The sequence below is a fragment of the Acinonyx jubatus genome, chromosome E4 (genome assembly GCF_027475565.1).
Source record: "Acinonyx jubatus isolate Ajub_Pintada_27869175 chromosome E4, VMU_Ajub_asm_v1.0, whole genome shotgun sequence".
NCBI classification, from domain to species: domain Eukaryota; kingdom Metazoa; phylum Chordata; class Mammalia; order Carnivora; family Felidae; genus Acinonyx; species Acinonyx jubatus.
Window position 1 is genome coordinate 54187512 of NC_069395.1, and position 20237 is coordinate 54207748.

The 20237-nt window shown below is 35.9% G+C and overlaps 1 protein-coding gene across 1 annotated transcript in view; it reads right to left on the bottom strand.

Annotated features, from left to right (window-relative positions):
* Positions 1–20237, bottom strand: part of DNM3 (dynamin 3) — a 575248-nt gene that overhangs the window by 128016 nt on the left and 426995 nt on the right. The window contains exon 21 of the mRNA XM_027046371.2: positions 17617–17726. Coding sequence (XP_026902172.1) covers positions 17617–17726 — 110 coding nt within the window. The remainder of the gene's footprint in view (positions 1–17616; positions 17727–20237) is intronic.

Genomic DNA, 20237 nt, shown 5'->3' on the forward strand with positions numbered 1-20237 from the left:
ATAAATCATCACATCATGTGTTGCCTAACTGCTATAGTTCTCAAATCATTGTCTAGGGACTCCTGGGATCCTCGAAACCCTTTCAGGCGGTTCTCAAAGTCAAACTATTTTCGTAATAATATTAGTTTGCTCATTTAGCTTTCATTCTGTTATGAGTCTACAGAGGAGCTTTCTAGAAGTTACATTACATGTAGTTATCATCACTTAGGCAGTTAATGGAAAGTGAGCTTGTGCACTGTCATGTTTCCTGGAGTTTTCAAAGGCGGCTTGTACATTTTCAGAGATTAACTCATTCATTCTTAGTATTTCTACTGTGCTCCCAATAACTATTTTCATTTGTACCTGCTGCTATCATTTCTGTAACCTCATCATTATCTAATAAATCGCTACTTGAAATCCTGAAGTTTACCTCTGCTCATGTGGAGACAAACAAATGTATAGGCATACATTTCTGTCTTGTTTTGCAATACCTCACTCAAAAAAAAAAAAGACTTTTTCTAAATTTAAGATTTTTTATCTAAAATACTATTTTAGAGTTTAATGATTTTTTCTAAAATAGAAAATGTATTTGTAACATACTTTTCTTATGTTTAAGGATGGCTCATTGGCTTAAAAAAGGGAGACATTTGAAGATTAAGTTTCTCAACCTTTATCTGCAACAGCTACATCTAAAGATGCTAAAAAAGATGAAGACTCACACTTCACAGAGCACTCTGACTCCTGGAAGGAAGGAACCTGATGCAAAGAAACAGGACAGAGCTATAAATATGAAACAAAACTAGGATGAAAGGTCTTCCTTTCTCTTGGCTTTACTTATATTTATAATTTACCTTCTTTTCTAGTGCAACTGAATACTTTTGAGTAGCATTATAATGCCAGCTAATCACACCATCCTTTGAGAATGTTCACTGAACACTTAAAGAAAAAGGAATCATATGTCTTAAATGTAATTATAATGCATTCTTTGGAAGCCAAGTACTCTTTGTTAGAGCTTTCCAAAACAGAAATGAAAAAACCCTTGAAGCATCTTATGGGATAAGTCTTTGTATGCCAATGGCTGGAGAAGTGCACTGTAGCTAAGAGATTAATAAATAAAGACATTTTACACTTCACAGTAATGAACACCTCTTGGATAAAAAGTCAGTAGAAAGAAATTACACTGTCATTTTCCCATGATAGAGTAACTTGTCTAATTAAAGATTTAACTGTCGACATGAAGCATGAGTTAAAAATCTCGTCTGCAGAATTACACTTTTGCCTTAAGATGGGACAAATCTAAAGAATTACCATACTTGTCTTGATTATATTTGTCCAGCATCAGTACTAAGTAATCCTCAAAGACCTTCACTTAAACGAATGCTTACCAACAAACAAGTGTTGTTAAAATAGTCAAAGTGCAGAATAATTTTTTTTTAGTTTCACAGTTTATCTTGCAGCAAATGTGTTAACATTTGCACTGGTGGTGCAGAAGTAAAAGTGTCTTAGCATCAATCAAGACAAAGTCATAAAGCTGGATTGATAGTCATTGTATTCTTCATTGCTATGTACTCAGTTTTTCGAAAAGCCACCTTCACTTAAGGGTATCTTGATGAAGCAGTATAAATATCAATGTTACTAAACCTAGAGGCTGAGTACATGCATCTTTTGAATGTTCTATGTCACAAAGCGGTAAGTACACATTCGCACTTGTGCTGCCTACCGAGGTGACTGTCCTGAGTGAAGGCACTTGGGCAATTCAACTGCAAGTTAGAGTCAATTTTTTTACATGGGATACTATTTCTACTTGAAAGTCTGACTGATAGTCCATCTACGCTTATGGAAGCCTGAGTTTTTGGCAGAAATCTTCTCAAAAATGGACAAAATGAGCCTGTCACTTAAAGGAAGACAACTGACAGTGTTTATGACCCATGATGAAATCTGGACTTAGAATTCTGGAAACTGTGTATTTCCACCATGGGTTTGAAAGCTTCCCCCTTTCTGATGATATTGGTGGTAATATTAGGAATGCAATTTTTAAATAGTATATAACAAAATGTGTACACATTGAGAAGATCTAATGTAAATCAGTGAACCAATATTTTCAAATGACAAATGCATGATGCTGTGGAATCACTCATAAGTAAAAGATCCCCTTAAATTGCATGTAAAGGGCACCTGGGTGGCTCAGTCTGTCAACCATCCAACTTTTGATTTCAGCTCAGGTCACGATCTCATGGTTTGTGAGATCGAGCCCACATTGGACTCCACGCTGACAGCATGGGGCCTGCTTAGGATTCTCTCTCTCCCTCTCTCTGTCCTTCCTCCCCACTCCTCTGTCAAAATAAATACACTTAAAAAAAAAAACTACAAAAAAATGCTTGGAAGACCAATGGATTAATGCAGCAGAATATGAAAAGTTAATTGCTATGATTTCAAATTCCATACTGCAACTAACTTTTTGGAAACTATCACTTGTCAAGTTTTGGTGAGTTATCAAAGAAGAAAATCTATAATTATCTGAAAATACTATTAAAATACTCTTTCCTTTCTAATTACATGTCTGTGTGAGACCAGATTTTCTTCATACACTTCAACCAAAACAACATATTGCAACAGATTAAAAGCAGAAGCAGATATGAGAATCCAGCTGTCTTCCATTAAACCACACATTAAAGAGTTCTGCAAAGTTATATATATAAAAAAAAGAGCCACACATCTCACTGATATTTTAAAATATATATTTTCCCCATAAAAACATATTTATGTTAACATGAAATAGATTTACTATTATTTTAAATGATTTAATAAATAAATATTTTTTAAAATTTCTCATTTTAAATTTCTGACAATGGACATAATTGGCAGTATGCTAATAAATATTTAACAACTAGCTATCCAGGAAAAAAAAAACATGGTTTGTAGAATTTGTCAATTTCCATGGAATAACTATCTCTCACTAGCCAATTTTAAGCAAGAATGTGAAGCCAACTAGCTCACAGAATTTCTGATATAATCCACACAATCCACATAAACAAAAGCTCTTTAAAGGTTTCAACAACTTTTAAGAGTAGAAAGAGGTCCTCAAACCAAAAAAGTTGAGAGCCACTGGGTATGGATCTTATGTGGCCAATTTATTTTGAAATTCACAATATAACCATCAAATCACAGAAATATTTTAACTACCTTATTGCGCTGATAGAACAGCCAAAGTTGCAAGCATTTACCAATTTCCAAAGCAAAATCATCCTATGATATTAAAACAAGTACACACTAGTATCTATAGAACTCATACTTTGGCCTGTAAGAGATTTATAGGTATGGAGTGAGGTATGGGTGTAACAAACACACTGGCAGCAAAGGCAGATACTGTGTTTGAGTAGTCCAAACTACTCTCTGCAATCGCATGTTTTTGGGACTGTACCTTTTTATGAACAGTATTTTCCTCAGATTCTAAGAAATAAACATAGGCAGTTTCAAAATTAGAAAAAGAAAAGAAAAGGAAAAACTCGCTCCAGTTAGTCTCTGCAAATATTTTCTTTATGAAACCATGCATCTGCTCAGAGTTAGTTGCAGAGTGTGACTAACATTTTCTACCAAACTTGTGCCGTGTCAGTTCTCTTTACTGATGCTGCATGTGTTAATTAAAATTAATTACACATGCCAGTAAATAGTTTCCCTCTGAATGCAGCAAGCAGAAGCAGAATAATATAATTCATAACTTATATGCAAGGTATATAATTAAAACCTTCATAATATTTTCTCTCAGCAGGTACAGTCACTAAGGACATTCTTTATGGGTAAGTTGGTTGCACAGTAAATCAACTGAGGAAAAATAAAAATATGTCACACATGCAACATTGGGTCTCCCAAAGACTCCTGATTTGTAAATTGATATTGTAAAAAGCCAGGCTTGTAATTAATATTCTTGAGTGCATGATTTGAGGGAGTTCAGTGATCTTCATAAAGCTTTATATATCTCTGTGTTAGTTTGATTTAAAGGCTTTTTTTTTTCAGACTCAAGAACTCTGAGACAAGGTGTTACTGCTTTAGTAATAAATCAGGATAGTACATGGTGACACTGGTAATAATGGAAAACACTGTGCCTGCCAGAGAGTGCCATGGATAGATTCTTCAGTATAACTGGATTTAAACAGCAACAGATTTGACTAATAACCCTCTTTGGACTTATTTCTATTTATTCTCCTATTTCACATAGGGTTTTTTGTGTCAACATGCAGATTGTTTTACAATATTCTATAAGTCATCTCTAAAAACCTGATTATTCCAATAGTTAGTAAAACATACCCTTAATTTTCTTTATTTTTGTTCTTCGGAGGCCTCTAAGACTGCCAAGTGAAATTTAGGTGTTTAGAAATTTCCCTCAGGCTCGACCCAGGGAGGGAAATTTTCACACCCCTGCTTATTCATTTCCTAAGAGCTCTTCCCGGCAGGTTGCTGACTGAAAGACCGGTACTCTTGGCTCTCTCCCTGCTGGCTTCTACTTTGGGGGGAGGTATGCTGTCACAGAATCACCACTTTGCAGTTTAAGCCATAGCACACAACTCACTTTAATTTTATTCTTACCACAAAAAATGAAACTGTAAACTCACTCTTTAAAATAAAAGCTTGAGACAAACCAGTCAATATCTTGATACGGTGATTTAGAACGACTAATTAGTTTTCAAAAAGAAAAGCTAATTTTTCAGCCAAGACTAGCAATACAATCTTATTTATAAACAATCACATGTTTAAAGATATTGGATCATTAGTACCAATCTCTTTTAATGATGATCTGTCAGACTTTCTCTTGCAACCTAAACACTACAGCGTCTCATTTAAAGACTGTATCATAGAACAGAGCATATAGTTTTCTGTAGCATGTTTGTAACCAGTGATTGTTCCCTATCATTAATGAACACAGCTGGGGCCATTTTATGGTCCCCAAATGGAGGCTGTCCCAAGCCACAGTGTTTGTGTGAAGGGGTGGGAGGGGGGAGGGGATTGCCCATCAGCAAATAGTTATTCCAGGAAGTAGGTGGGGAGCAGGCAATGTATTTGTTCTGAAATCCTAGAAGAAAAGTAAACTTTCTGTGAAGGACATAATTTCTTTTTGTTCTTGAACTTTACACAGCCGTAGTGGGCTCATTCATCACGAGTGCCCTTGGACACAAACCTCCTGAACATGAATGCCTCAAACACTGAGCAAGATCCCTGCTGGCGCTACTAATGGCTTAAAATACAACCCCAGTTTAAATCCTTGGGAAGAAAGGAACTGAATGGAAGTTGCCGATTCTATCCTATCAGTCCCTTTGTTTGAAATACTCAAAGGGAGCACAAAGTCTAATTCCCCTAGAAAAATGGGTATAGATTACACACAGGTGTTTTAAGCATGAAGAATGTCTCCAAAGCCTTTTAATGACATTTGAAAAAGCTAAAAAGCACCAACTTGTTATTTTTCTCCCTCAGAAAAGGCAAAAACAGTCATCCAAGTAGGGCATCATACTTCTATTTCACTTGAGAGTTTAATTTGAAAACCAATAAGAGAAGAATTTAAATTGATTGCTTCAAGCCACAGACATTTCATACCCAAGCAATTATGTTGGCTTTCATGAGAATTTATCTTAGCTGTGAAATCAATTGTCACAGACTTAGTTCACAAAAATATTACTAAATCATATTTGATTTCTGTCTTGGTGTAGTCGGTGAATCAAATCAAATGGGCAGACAATGTTAGTTCTCTAATCCAACTCTCCCCAGACTCCCCCTTTGAAAACATTTTCACCACTCCCCTCTGGTGTACCTAGGATTTCCTAACAATGCTATTTCACAACCAGAGAGACACTCAAAAAAGGGAAAAGATGCAGTAGCAAGAACTGGGAAACTATTGTAATATGCAGGATCAGAACCATATGACAACAAATATCTTTGCAGTGAGAGACTGGAACAAAGGAAGAGAGCAGACACAAAAACAGAGTTCTCTGATTCAAAGATTTGCATTTAACAGCTTTCAAGATATAAAGTTTCCTTTTATTGACTTGCTAAACATGTATTTCTATTCAACTCCTTGACAAGGAAAGCATAGGGTTTACCTTTTTAGATTTGTAGTGGGAAATAAACATTACTGTCATTTATGAACTCGCAATCAGTAACTCTGCAAAAGGCCTCAAATCTCTGTGTGACCCATGTGAACTTAATAGATCTAGCAGAACCAAGAAGGACCAAAAACCTATCAATAGAAAACTAAAATCCTATCTTCTGGCTCTCTACCTCCTTTACTTTCCAAAGTTCTATATGTAATAGAAGACCTGGAATTTGTTAAGACCTTGCTCCAGCTAAAGAAGTGAAGATTTATAAGGCCAAATGTAGATATCTACAAAACATCCCTGAATAATAAAGGTGACACGGGAACAAAGAATTTACAATAAGACATGCATTCTCTCTATTTTTTTCTTACAGTACAATGACATGGAATATTGTTCTACTAAATTCAAACAAAACTTATTTATATAGTTTGTATAAAACTGCAAATTCTCAGGGGTTTTTCTTGTTTTGTTTTGTTTTTGTTTTTTTGTTTTTTTGCTTTTTTTTTGAGAGAGAGGAAGAGAGAGAGAATCCCTAGCAGCAAGCAGGCTCCATGCTGACAGTGTGGAGCCCGACTCGGCACTCTACAAGGGTGAGATCACAACCTGAGCGGAAATCAAGAGTCTGATACTTAACCAACTGAGCCACCCAGGCGCCCCTGGTTCTTACTTTTTAAATGAAAGATTTGTGTTCATTTTCTCTAGGAGTTTTCCTTCATATTTCCATTTTCAGCCCACCCAGATCTGAGGTGCTAGGCTTCTAGGGCTTAACTACAGAATACTTTTCATTGGCAATTGGTGTTATTTATATCTTCTCCATATAACAGAGAAGAAAAGTTTAATATCCACACATTTATTCATTCACTTATGTTATTCAGCTCCCATAATTACCAGGTACCCTAATAGGCCCTGGGGATAAAACAATGAACAAGGCAAACAGCATCTCTCCCTCATAGAAAGCACTCTAGCACATATCAGATAAAGGGTTAGTATCCAAAATCTACAGAGAACTTATCAAACTCAACACCCAAAAAACAAATAATCCAGTGAATAAATGGGCAAAAGACACGAATAGACACTTCTCCCAAGAAGACAGCCAGATGTCCAACCGACACATGAAAAAATGTTCCACATCACTCATCATCAGGGAAATACAAATCAAAACCACAATGAGATACCACCTCACACCTGCCAGAATGGCTAACATTAACAACTTGGGCAACAACAGATGTTAGCGAGGATGCTGAGGAAGGGGAAACCTTTTGCACTGTTGGTGGGAATGCAAACTGCTGCAGCCACTCTGGAAAACAGTACGGAGGTTCCTCAAAAAATTAAAAATAGAACTACCCTACGACCCAGCAATTGCCCTACTAGGTATTTATCCAAAGGATACAGGTATGCTGTTTCGAAGGGGCACATGCACCCCAATGTTTATAGCAGCACTATCGACAATAGCCAAAGTATGGAAAGAGCCCAAATGTCCATCAATGGGTGAATGGATAAAGAAGATGTATACACATACACATACACACACACACACACACACACACACACACACACACACACACACACACACTGGAGTATTATGTGGCAATCAAAAAGAATGAAATCTTGCCATTTGCAGCTACATGGATGGAACTAGAGGGTATTATGCTAAGCAAAATTAATTAAAGGCAAATATTACATGACTTCACAATCATGAGGACTTTAAGATACAAAACAGATGAACATAAGGGAAGGGAAGCAAAAATAATATTAAAAACTGGGAGGGGGACAAAACATAAGAGACTCTTAAATATGGAGAACAAACAGAGAGTTGCTGGAGGGGTTGTGGGAGGGGAGATGGGCTAAGTGGGTAAGGGGCATTAAGAAATCTACTCCTGAAATCATTGTTGCGCCATATGCTAACTTGGATGTAAATTAAAAAATAAATAAATTATTTAAAAAAAGGAGAAAGCAGTCCAGCAGTGGAGACAAGTATCAGTCACATGATTACATTTAAATTAATAAATTTATTTGTCATTGTGTTAAAATGAGAAAGTAGTATAAATTGTTAAAATGTTGACTTAGCACATTCCATTACTTAAACACATTATTTAAGTGTTCTCACAGCAATATCACTGACATCTGATTAATACCAGTTTGCTTTATGTGCTTCTCAAGACAATGCATCAGACTTCAGTTAGTCTCATATCGAGTGGCATTGTTTTGATACTAAGAATACAGTATGGGGAAAATCACACATTTATATCCTACCTGAAGTTACAGAGAGAATGCAATCAACTGGCTAAGAAAAGTGAAAGTGATAAAGAGTTTTTACTATCAAATTGATTTTTTTTAAATCTATCAGGTACTCATAGAGGGTATTACAAACACACCTACACACAAAGATGACCCACCAACACTGCATGGGGAAAGGTAGGATAACACACATTTCATTACCCAGCTTGGACTGGAAGACTGGTTACTAACTGACTGAATCTTCATCTGACAAAGAAAAATTTTCTTGAATCAGAGTATTCAGAAGATAAACAATTCTCACTTAGTATTCTATGAGGCAAGAAGAAATGCCTGGAACATTCTTTTGACAACTGTGGGGTAAAATGAAATAAAGTAACTTCTTTGGGTGTCAGGCTTATGTCCCAAAGACAAGCTTCATTGCACTGTATTCCTTATACAATACTTTATTTCCTATTATGAAACACTGCATATTTTTACTCTACTGAATTTCCAATAAATTTGAGTCCCTGCCATCCCTATTTACAGAAGAGTAATTGTTTCCCTTTTAACATAGATTTGACACTCCACCACATCCAAGTGAGACATGACCTCTTAGACAAGGCATTGTGTACCACCTTTTGCCCAGCATATTTGTTTAATTAAGTACTTTTTGAAACAACTTAAACTCCAAGCACATCTTAATATAGAAACATAGCTATAAAGGTATATAAATGGAAAACCTGACTCCAATTCCTTTCCAGCTAACAAGTGGAAAAATATACCACTCAACAATGAGAATAAAGAGCCATTCTTTACAGAATGCCTAAAGTGCATACACTAGCTATAGTGACATTTATTGAGTGTCAGCAACGTGCTGGAGACTAAGTGGAGTAGTGAGACATCCTAAAATCACTTTCTGTAGGAAAATGGGGGAGGAGGTGAATTGAAACACTTGGCAATGTTGATAAACCATATCCTGAAATGAAGCTACAAAGCAGCGTCAAGTAAAAAAGTGCCTTATGTTAAAAGAAAACAGAGCTGGACAACCCCAAGGGGTACTCAGAAAATACCATGTGGCTGCCCTACAAGCCCCCTGGACAGACACAGATCTCTGCTGGTTACCAGAGCTGACATACCTTGGACCAAATGGGCCTTAGCATGACCTTAAAAGTGAAGGTCTGCCTGGGGAGAGCAAAGACCAGCACAGTGAAGTCATTATCTAGACATGCTTCTACCAGAGAAAACATGACATTTCTAACAGAATCAAATGGAACAAAAACCTGGGGGGAACATTCCAATCTTAGTTTAGATCCTGCCACAAAGAAGTTTAGGAATCTTAAGACTTAGATTTCAAAATGATTTGGCGATGTGATGAATGTGAGAACAAAGTATTATAATTTATCAGTCTTCCCAGGTATCTGGGATATGCTCTTTGAAAGCCCCAGAGGAGGGCTGGGGGCTGCACACTCTTACCTGGAGTTTTTGGAGGTTAAATCAGTCTAGGTGTGAAATTCACTCTCCTCAAGCGCTGAAGTCACCGCAACTAGTAACAATTCCTTCCATTTATAAAAATTTAAGCACTAAAACACTGTTTAGAATGGCTCAAAAATCTGGTCACCAGACTCATAAAGATCATATTAATTCACCAGGACACTGAAGGCTTTTTAAAGAAGGATGTTAAATGTATCAATTCTTACACACCTGATGACTGGGAATTACAGAATAACTGTTTTAAAACTTTATAGTGGAAAATTGAAATAGCAACTGAATGAGCTCTTAGGAATAATGCTGTGGTACAAGTAGCAATGACTAATATAGTTTTTTAAGAACTATAGCAAGGGTACTGGTCAGGTCTATGTTGGGCTTTGGAAATGAGACTAAAAAGCATTCCATGGAAATTTGTAAGACCTAAGAACAAACTGAAATACCTCCACGAGAAGTTAAAAATCTCTTCATCCCTGCTCTTTTGGGAACAATTCCAATTAAAATATTAGGTAGAATTCCTGTTCCATAGTTAATATCAAACTGTGGTATCAGAAAGAGCCCTAGGTCAGGAGACACCTGGCCCGGGTTCCAGTTCTGTCTCTGTCATTAACGGCTTCTGTGACACGGGGAAGGCATTTAACTGTTATGGGTGTCAACTCTTTAACCTGTGAGATGAGGACAGACAAGATTATCTCTAAGGTCTCAGAGAACCCTAGAAATCCATGACATTTTATATTACATTGGTGATAACCCCAGTGTTCACACAGGAGCTGTTAGCTCCAAGCCAATACATCTCCCATGGGTCTGCTGAATGGCTGAATAAATTGATCCAAAACGCTGCAGTGGAAGACAGATGAAGCATACAAATCAACAGAAGCATTTACAAAATCTCTTCTAAAATCTCTTGTACATCTCTTCTGAAATGGATAAATTACCAAAAGCAAGAATAGAACTTTCCTTATAAGATCATGTCTCAGAAGAAAGAAAAAAATAGGAACATAACCTCAGAATCACCCTCAGTGGTGAAAAGAATATCGTTTAAGAATAGCTGATAGAATTATGCTAAGCATATGGGCTTTTGAGAGATGCAGGGTTTTCCATCTACATAAAATATTAAAATACATAAACTTACATGGGAAAGTCCAGTTCAATAAACTCCGTGGAGGGAAAAAAAAGAATGTTTTTATTTTTTAAACTAGGGCTCATCTTGCCTTTGAAATTAGCTTCTTCTCCTCCAGAACAGTCTGGCAACAGATTAAGCAACATTTCCCAACCATTTGCTTTGACTAATACTATTTCCTCTTTGGGATACTCTGTTCAATTTCCTCTCCATCAATTCATGCCAAGACCCAATAGAAGTCACCTGCCATGCTGCTAACTACTGCTTGTGGGACTTCAGTACTAGAATGAAATATGCTTTCATAGATCTGGTTAAATGTTTCCTTACACACTATAACCCATTTGTTTCATGTATAATATTCTTTCAACTAGACTACCTTTTCTTCCTCCCCCCCCCTTTTTTTTTTACCTCTTCATTGATTCTTACATTTTCTGTCTTAAGATTAGTGAAAAGTGAGGGGTGCCTGGGTGGCTCAGTTGGTTAAGTGTCCAACCTTGGCTCAGGTCATGATCTTATGGTTCGTGGGTCTGAGCCCTCTGTCAGGCTTTGTGCTGACAGCTCAGAGCCTGAAACCTGCTTCGGATTCTGTCTCCCTCTTTTTCTGCCCCTCCCCCACTCATGTTCTGTTTCTGTTTCTCAAAAATAAATAAAAATTAAAAAAATTAAAAAAAAGATTAGTAAAAAATGAATGTTGTATGACACTCATTGGTGATTACAAATGTCATGCAAAACAAGATCCATCTTGTATTTCATTTAAAATACCAATACTGACATGTATAGCTGATAATGTGGAAATGCCTAATAAACACTTTGGAGTGAATAAAAGAATAGATATTTTTTTATTGAGAGATAAACAGGAGAACAGGAGAATAACAGCTGCTTTTCTCTAATTGGTTTGTAAAAACATTCATGTTTGTAAACACAGGGAACTCCCAGACTGTCCTTCCAGGTTCACTTTTATCATAATCTTTACTTCTTGGGGGATGCAGAAACATAGTTTTGTGTTTCAACAATGTAATGCTAATGAAAGGCCATGCCATTTTAACCAAAATGGCAGATTACAAAATTTTAAAACTCTTTCCTACAAGAAATCAAATATTGCTGAAAAACATTATTTTAAGTGCCTAACCTATTTCTGAAATGAAAGAAGTCCTTAAGAGGAAACAAAGACTGTCACTTTTGACGCTAGGTGGTCTCATTTTCAGTAACCAAAAGGCTTGGACTATGGTAGCCCAAAAGAATGGGAAACAAGATCTTGGGATTTATGTGACAGCCAGCACTCTCCAAAGGCCACATTCTCAGAAAAAGAATGGACTGAGAAAAAAAAATCTGTCCATTAGCAAAGATGATAGACAAGTTGTTCTGGCCTGGTCACAGATGAAGAGAGTATCAGTGAACTGGAAGATGGCACTAAAGAAATGACCCAAAATGAGGTACAAAGAGACATATATGTATAAGAAAGAATAGGATAAAGTGGCTTAGTATATGTCTAATAGGTATTTTTGGAATAACAAAAAGGAGCAGAGAAGAGACAAAAGAGAATGATATACAGTTTTTCAAACTTTATGAAAATTATGAATCCTCATTGGGAAACACAACAAATCCCAAGCAGAAGATATAAAGCAAAACACATATAAACACATCATACTGAAACTTCAGTATACCAAAGGCAAAAGGGATATTGAAATCATTCAGTGAGAAAATACAGATTAACTATAAAAAGGAGCAACAGATTATTTCTTAAAAGCTGAAGCCAGACTACAGGGGGAAAATGACTTCAGAGTTATGAGATAAGAACCATGAATATACAATTTAATATCCAACAGAAGTATTATTCAAAAATGAGAGCAAAATAAAAACATTTTCAGGAAAATAAACACCTGAGAGTTACAAGCAAGTGGCACACACTGAAGGGATTTCTAAAGGATGCATTTTGGCATGGAGAATGAACCAAAATCAAACACTAGGATGCAAGAAGACAAGTGAACAAAGGAATTGACAATTGTGTTAATATATCTAAACAAACATTTCCTATATGAACCAATTTTAAAAAGGTAGTAAGAAAGTAAGATGAAACTCAAATACTGGGTAACAATAATGTGGAAATCAGGAGAGTTAGTGGACTTAAAGAGTTTCAAGGTCATTTTGGAAAAAGGGTAGAAAAGACTAACTTCAAACTCAAATAAAAATGAGGTATAAACAAAGAATTAAAATAAAGAATATAACTACTAAGGTAGGCAAGGAGAAAAATAAATTAACCTGAATTTAAAGAAAAAGAAGTCAGGGCACACTTGGGTGGCTCAGTCAGTTAAGTGTCCCACTCTTGATTTTGGCTCAGGTCATGATCTCATGATTTGTGAGTTCAAGCCCTGAGTCATGCTCTGCACTGACAGCACTGGAGCCTGCTTGGGATTCTCTCTCTCTCCCTCTCTCTCTGCTCCTCCCCCGCTCACCCACACATACATGTGTTCTCTCTCTCTCTCTCTCTCTCTCATTCAAAACAAATAAACTTAAAAAAAAAAAAAAAAGAAGAAGTCAGGGAAAAAAGTGGGGAGGGTGGAAAACAAGTATAGAAAAGGCAGGATAAGAGAAAGACTAAAATAAGATGTTCAAATAAATTCAATGAGTCAGTTATAAAGATATAAATGGACTAAATTCACTAGTTAAAAGAAAAAGATCTTACATGAGATTAAAAACAAACAAATACAGATACATGCTAGTATAAGAGAAGACTTAATAAAAATACAAAATGGTTGATGGCAAAAAGGTAAAAAAGATAAACCAAGCTGGGGTGCTTGGGTGGCTCAGTCAGTTAAACATCTGACTTTGTCTCATGTCATGATCCCATGGTTCGTAAGTTCAAGACATGCAATGCAGAGCCCGCCTGGGATCCTCTGTCCCCACATGCTCTCTCACATGCTCTCCCTCTCTCTCAAAAATGGATAAACATTTTTTTCAAAAAAATGATAAACCAAGAAAATATTAACTAAAATAAAGGTAGTATAGTTATATTAAGAGTAGACAAAATAAATGTTAAGGCAAATAGCACTGTTAGGAATAAAGAGGGTTGTCACAAAATTATATACATAGTATATATATATACAGTACATATACACAACATATACATATTATATACACATATATACATATATAAGTATATATAAAGAGAGAGAGAGAGAGAGAGAGAGAGAGACATCAGGAAGATAACACAATTCTAAACTTGCAAGAACCAATAACATAGATTGGCCTCAAAATACATAAAACAAAAATTGACAGACTAACAAAATAATCAAGCTCATAATCACAAAGTGAGATTTTTAATACCCCTCTGATAAAGTGAGATTCTTTATGGCTTTCTTTTATCTGTCTCCCTGCCAACACCCTTCTCTGGAACATAATCTACAGTGTACCATCTTTTTTGTCTATTTTATTTGCAATGTATTTTAAGTACATAGAAAAGTACCTGGCACATAATGGCTGTCTAATATAAACTTGCTGAGTGTTTTAATTAATATGAAAAAAAGATAGTAACTATAGAGATTGAATAATGTAATTAACAAGCATAATCCAGTAGACTCTCATGGAACCCCACACTCCCAAATCAATACATTCTTCTCAAGTACACATGGAATATTTATGAAAATTCACCATGTGCTAACTGTATTCTCTGACCACAATACAATTAAGTTAGAAATCAACAATGGCAAACCAATAAAAGTCCATGCACTATAAACTGTAAACATACTTCTAAATGATTCAGAGAAGAAATCATGAAGAAGAAACAGAAGATTGAAGAAAACAGAACTTAATGATAATAAAAAATATTATACCTCAAAATCTGTGGTAAGCAGCTAAAGACTACCTAGAGGAAGATCTATAGATTTACATACATATATAAGAAAAAGAAAGGACAAAAATTGATGAGCTACACATCTAAATTAAGAAGTTAGGAAAAAATACTACAAAATAAACATAAATACAAGGAAGAAAATATTGAAGAAAGGAGCAGAGAATATAGAAATCTCTGTGTAGAGAAAAAAATCTATGTGTATAGAAAAAATATACACAATAAAGGATCAAAAGAGTCAAAAGCTGCTTCTTTGAAAAAGTAAAAGTCTGGCGAGAATGATCATGTTAAAAAAGACTTAATATTAAAAATAAAAAGGGGTCAAATTTCAGATACAGCAGAAATTTGAAAAAATAGAACCTTAAGAAATACTTGAGGCAAATGGACTGAAAAATGAACAGAATGGATGATTTCCTAGGAAAAATACAGTTTGTTCAAACTGACCCATGATAAAAATAGAAAACCTAACAAACCCATAATTATTAAATACGTTAAATCACTAGTTTAAAGCTTACTTACCAAAACTGTCCACTAGGCCCTGATGATTTTATGGGTGAGTTCTACCACATAATCCATTAACAGTTAATCCCTATCTTATACAGAATGTTCCTAAGAACAATGAGAACTTCATCCCACTTCAATTATAAAGCTAACACAAACTTGATATGAAACCAGGCAGGGACAGCACAAAAAAGGACATTTACAGGCCAATATCACTTATAACCATAGTTGCAAATGCTAGCAAACAAGCCAGGAACACATCATAAAGAACACTACTTCGTGATTTAGCTAGTTTAATCTCAGGAGATCAGGATGGTTTAAGTATATTATAAGGCCTATTAGTATATTTCATTACATGAACAGATAAAGAAGAAAATCATACAATCTCTGTAGAGACAGAAAAAGCGCTTGATAAAATTCGACATCCATTCATGATACAAACAGAAACAGAAACCTTAGCGACTAGGAACCCAAGGGGTCTTCTTTACCTGATATCAGTTACCTATCAGAAAGTACTTAATTATAAAATTATGAAATAACTTTCCCTAAAATACGAAACAAACCAAGGATGCCCAATTGTATTCAACATTGTACTGGAGGTCCTGGCCAGTACAAACCTAATTGAAAATAATCAAGATTTCAGGCCATAAGACAACAGCAAATATGCCTGTAGATGGGACATCCTCGTACTCACAGAGGTCTCTGAGAAGTGGCTGAAGAATTCAATACCTTCCAAGAACCCTAGGATTCCAGAATACCCAGAATTTTAGAGGTCCAGAGTTATCTTATTTTGGTGTCTTTTGCTCCTTTTAAAATATAAGTTGCAGTTCATCTAAAAAAGCTACTCTACCATTGTCTGAATTTTTTTTAAATTTTGTACCAAGCCCTTTTATAACCTGAACTTTCCAGGTTGATGAAGAACTCAAATTGACCTCCTATGTAGTAGTCACACTTCGACCCTGCATCCAGGCAGGAAGGACGAGCACTTCTGTAAAGATTCCTTCAGGACCTCCCAGCTACCCTCTGCTTTGAGCAAAGTATGTAAACAGTACTGTTTGGCCCTAGTATGAGGACACCCTACTGCTCTCTCCAGGAAATCTTTTTATTCTTTACCATCACAGTGTTTTTTTTTCATAAGCTACTCTCAAATAATACTAGGTCTTTAAAAACTCCCATCTCAGTATTTGGTAGGGGAGTTATATTTAATTTTCTCTCCCCTTAATCCTTTAAATGACTAGCTCTTGTGGTTTTTCTAGGTATTTTTGTATAATGAGTCACTCTGAGCAACTGACTGGGAATGTAGGAAGAAGACTTCTTTTGCTATTTTAATGTACTGTGTGATTGACCCTGGGACGGTCATTGAACCCAATCAAGGAACTTCATTCATTGCTAAATAAAGATAAAAGGCCTGAAGAGATAGGTTAAAATTAGACCCTGTCACCTAATGACTCAGTCTCTTAATAACTGACTCATAGAAATTAATTAGCTTTTTCCTATAACATTGCCATTTGGAAAAGATCTCCTTGTTATCCTTGTTTCATTGTAGCCCTTTTACATCTCTCTATTCCATCCTCTGTTACCTCTCCATTTGTTTATATTTAATTTTACTGCTTAACTTCAGTGAGTAACTGTGGCACTCCATGATGATCAGCCCCAAATTAAGTTTCGATGTTGTAGGTGAGTGGCAGTAAAAACCAAACAACAATAATAAGACACAAGTGGAAGGAAAAGTGGATTTAGACACAGTAGTCCTACTTCAGTTTTAAGCTTTCTCATATACTAATTTTATGATCTTAAGAAAGTCAGTTAACCTCTCTGAACTACAGTTCTACTTTATGAAATGGTAACCACACTACTCTATCTTTCTACCTTATGAGAAACTGTTTTTAAAAAAATCAAACAATGAACATGCACAGTGCTTTGAAAAACTGGGAAGTACTACATATCTGTATTTATATTAAGTGAATCATTCTGTTCACCAATGCAAAAATGCCCTCCCAAAATATATAAGGTCTTGAGTAATATCCATCCATGCTGGACAGACACTATCAAAAGTTGTAACTGAGTAATTTGCAAGTATGTATGCAATAAATTGAGGACAAGAAAGACTTTAAAATAATAAAATCTACTTTAAGAATGAAAGCAGCATGATTTGGGTGCCTGCTGGAAGAACAGGGAATACTTGAAGATCCTTCTTATTCTAAGTTTTAATCCTGTGAACCCATAAGCTATGGTGAAAGCTAAACATACAAAATAAAAGGAAAACCAAAGAGTTAACAAGTTCCCAGGTGGGACCAAAGGAACTCTTGTAAACATGGTCTCTAGGTGACACAGAAATTCAAGTAAAAAAAAATCTGAAGACAGAAGCTGCTTCATTTTCTTACCTTTGTTCTGTATTAAAAAGTGCAAAGATGTGCTTGCTAGACATAAAGCTTTTTTCCACATCCCGAACTTTCAGGTTGTCCAAGGGAAGCATATACTTCTTTTCTTTTTCCTATTGAGAGAGAAAGAGATGGAGAGAGAATTGGCTTTAATAAAAGATCCTGAAGGCTGCCAAGGGCAACTCATCACCTGAGTTGTCCAACATTTGATTACAATATTTTGATACCAGCTACCAAGGAATAAAAGCTATCTGAGAAAAGAGACTCCAATGATTCTCAACACACGGGTTGCAAGGATGAGGGGAGGAAAAGTGTGGAGGAAGGAAGGCCTCAGTGATAGAGAGAACACATGGTCCTCCACCCTTTCTTCCTCATGTGGGTCCCCTTAGATGTTTTAAAATGTTAGTTTGATATTAAGAATTTAGCCATCTGTTAATATTTAGCAAAAATGTTCTGGTCCTAATTCAATGAGAAATGCCAGATGGATTTCATTTCATATTTTATTTGCAGCCTAAGCAGTTTTGATAGCCAGTGCTGGCAGGGACGGGAAGCACAGGACCCCAGTATGAAATACCCCCTATAAACTAGATAAAGCACAGCAAAATATTTCCTTCATTTGGGTCTGGAATAAAATGTGGGTCCAGAAAAAAGTGATTCCATTAAATTGTTGACCTCTTTGAGAAACAAAAGAACCCATTATAAGTAGACTGATATTAACTAGAATAAATTCTCTTTTAAAATTAACAATTCTTTAGGAAGAAAATGGACATTGGGTGGGGAGGGAGGTCTGCAAATGGGGCCAAACTGGTCTTAGTGAAACATACTGGATGCTAAAGAATTATGAGAAACATTTACATTTAGGGATTGGCCCAGGGGCAATATTATCATATGTATAAATGCCTAATGATCAGTCTAGGAGGAGAGAGCCAAACACTCAGCTGAAGAAACCTAGTCAATATCTATTACCAGGGGTATTCTAGCACAGTCCTTGTTCAACAGTAGCCCTGTGTATGGCCCCAGCCTATATCTCTTGTGCTGGTCCTAAGAAAAAGCAGGACTAGACTCCAGAGGAGGGAAGCATAGAGACTTACTCACAACTTTTAATAAACAACTATTAACTGTATTTCCTGTCGAAAAGTACATGTGCTGTACAAACATGTTTGACATAAGTCTTTTGGTTCCTACAGCACTAGGCTCTGTAGTGTGGAGCAGAACTCTGTGTGTGTGTGTGTGTGTGTGTGTGTGTGTGTGTGTGTGTGTCTGTGTGTGTGTGTGTGTGTGTGTGCGTGCACGTGCTCTCTAGCCAGCTTGTGGTAGCCATGTTGTCTGCAGACCCCACAGAGAGTTATTGCCAGGAGAATCAGCTTTGCCACTCATTACTCTCAAATTAATTAGAGAAAATCTGGGCAGAACACATCAGATTAGTGAGGCAGAGAGAAATAGATGACTAAATCAGTTGAAGGAAGCTCGTTGGAGAACAAAATGGCTGTCCTGGCAGACAATGTCATGTCTTCAAAGAAGATCAAAAAAACATAAAAGAAACTAAATGGAAGTGAGAGAAGCCTAAGAATAAACATGAAAAAGCAAAGCGCTGAAAGAAAATTCCAACATTTCTTGTACAAAAATTAATAATATTTCAGCAAACACAAGTATATTCTAAATAGCGAAATACATAATTTAAGTTACTGAAGTATCATAGTTGAGTCTAACTTCTTTGAAACACTTGTCAGACTATTTTAGGATAGAATTCTAACAGGAAAGATCACAGATTGAATGAAAAGCTATCCAATACATAATCAAATGAAAATGCTTGAAACCCAGGGAACATTTTTTTATTGGATGTTTTTCAATGCCCTAAATTTAAGCAGCTGGACTTTTTTAACGCACCATCCTATTCAACCTTTTGAAATGATGGATTCGCCTTTTAATGGGAAATCTGCATTTCATTGTAAAGAAGGAACACAATGTCCTTGGCGTGTTTTCTATAGAAGTAGGCTCCCTTTCATATTGCGTTCTTTAGCCTATAGTGAAGACCAAAAATCCAGCAAAGTTTACGTCAGACATTAAATGCTGGAGAAATACACACATATGCAGACAGGAGAACATGAAAAATGTAGCTTCATTTCCAAAATACTAAGTGTCATTTATCCATGGTTTTTGAGGACATATTGCTAAATTATTTCATAGTCAAGAGTTTTAAGACTGACAAAGGGAGATGAAAAAGAAGATTCAGACTGATTTGTTCAATTAAAGTTGTAAGTCAAGTGAAGAACTACAGCCATGAAAAACTCTCTACCATGGATATTTCTAAAATTCTTGGTGCTCTGGGGAAGAATGATGTTCTGTTAAAAGAACATCTTTAATACGAAGCAGCTAAAACAAACAAAAGGAATTGAGGGGGAGAAAGAATAAACAGAATTATAATTTCCAAAATACAGTGAGTCTTAGCACTGTGAGTGCCAAAATACAGTGAGTCTTAGCACTTAGCTTAATTGAGACATTTGCTACATAATCTTTGTTAGTTCTATTAAACTGTCTAATAATACACTGTGCAATATGGTAGCCACCAGTTACAGGTCACTGTCGAACACTTTAAATGTAGCTAGTTAAATTGGGATATGCTC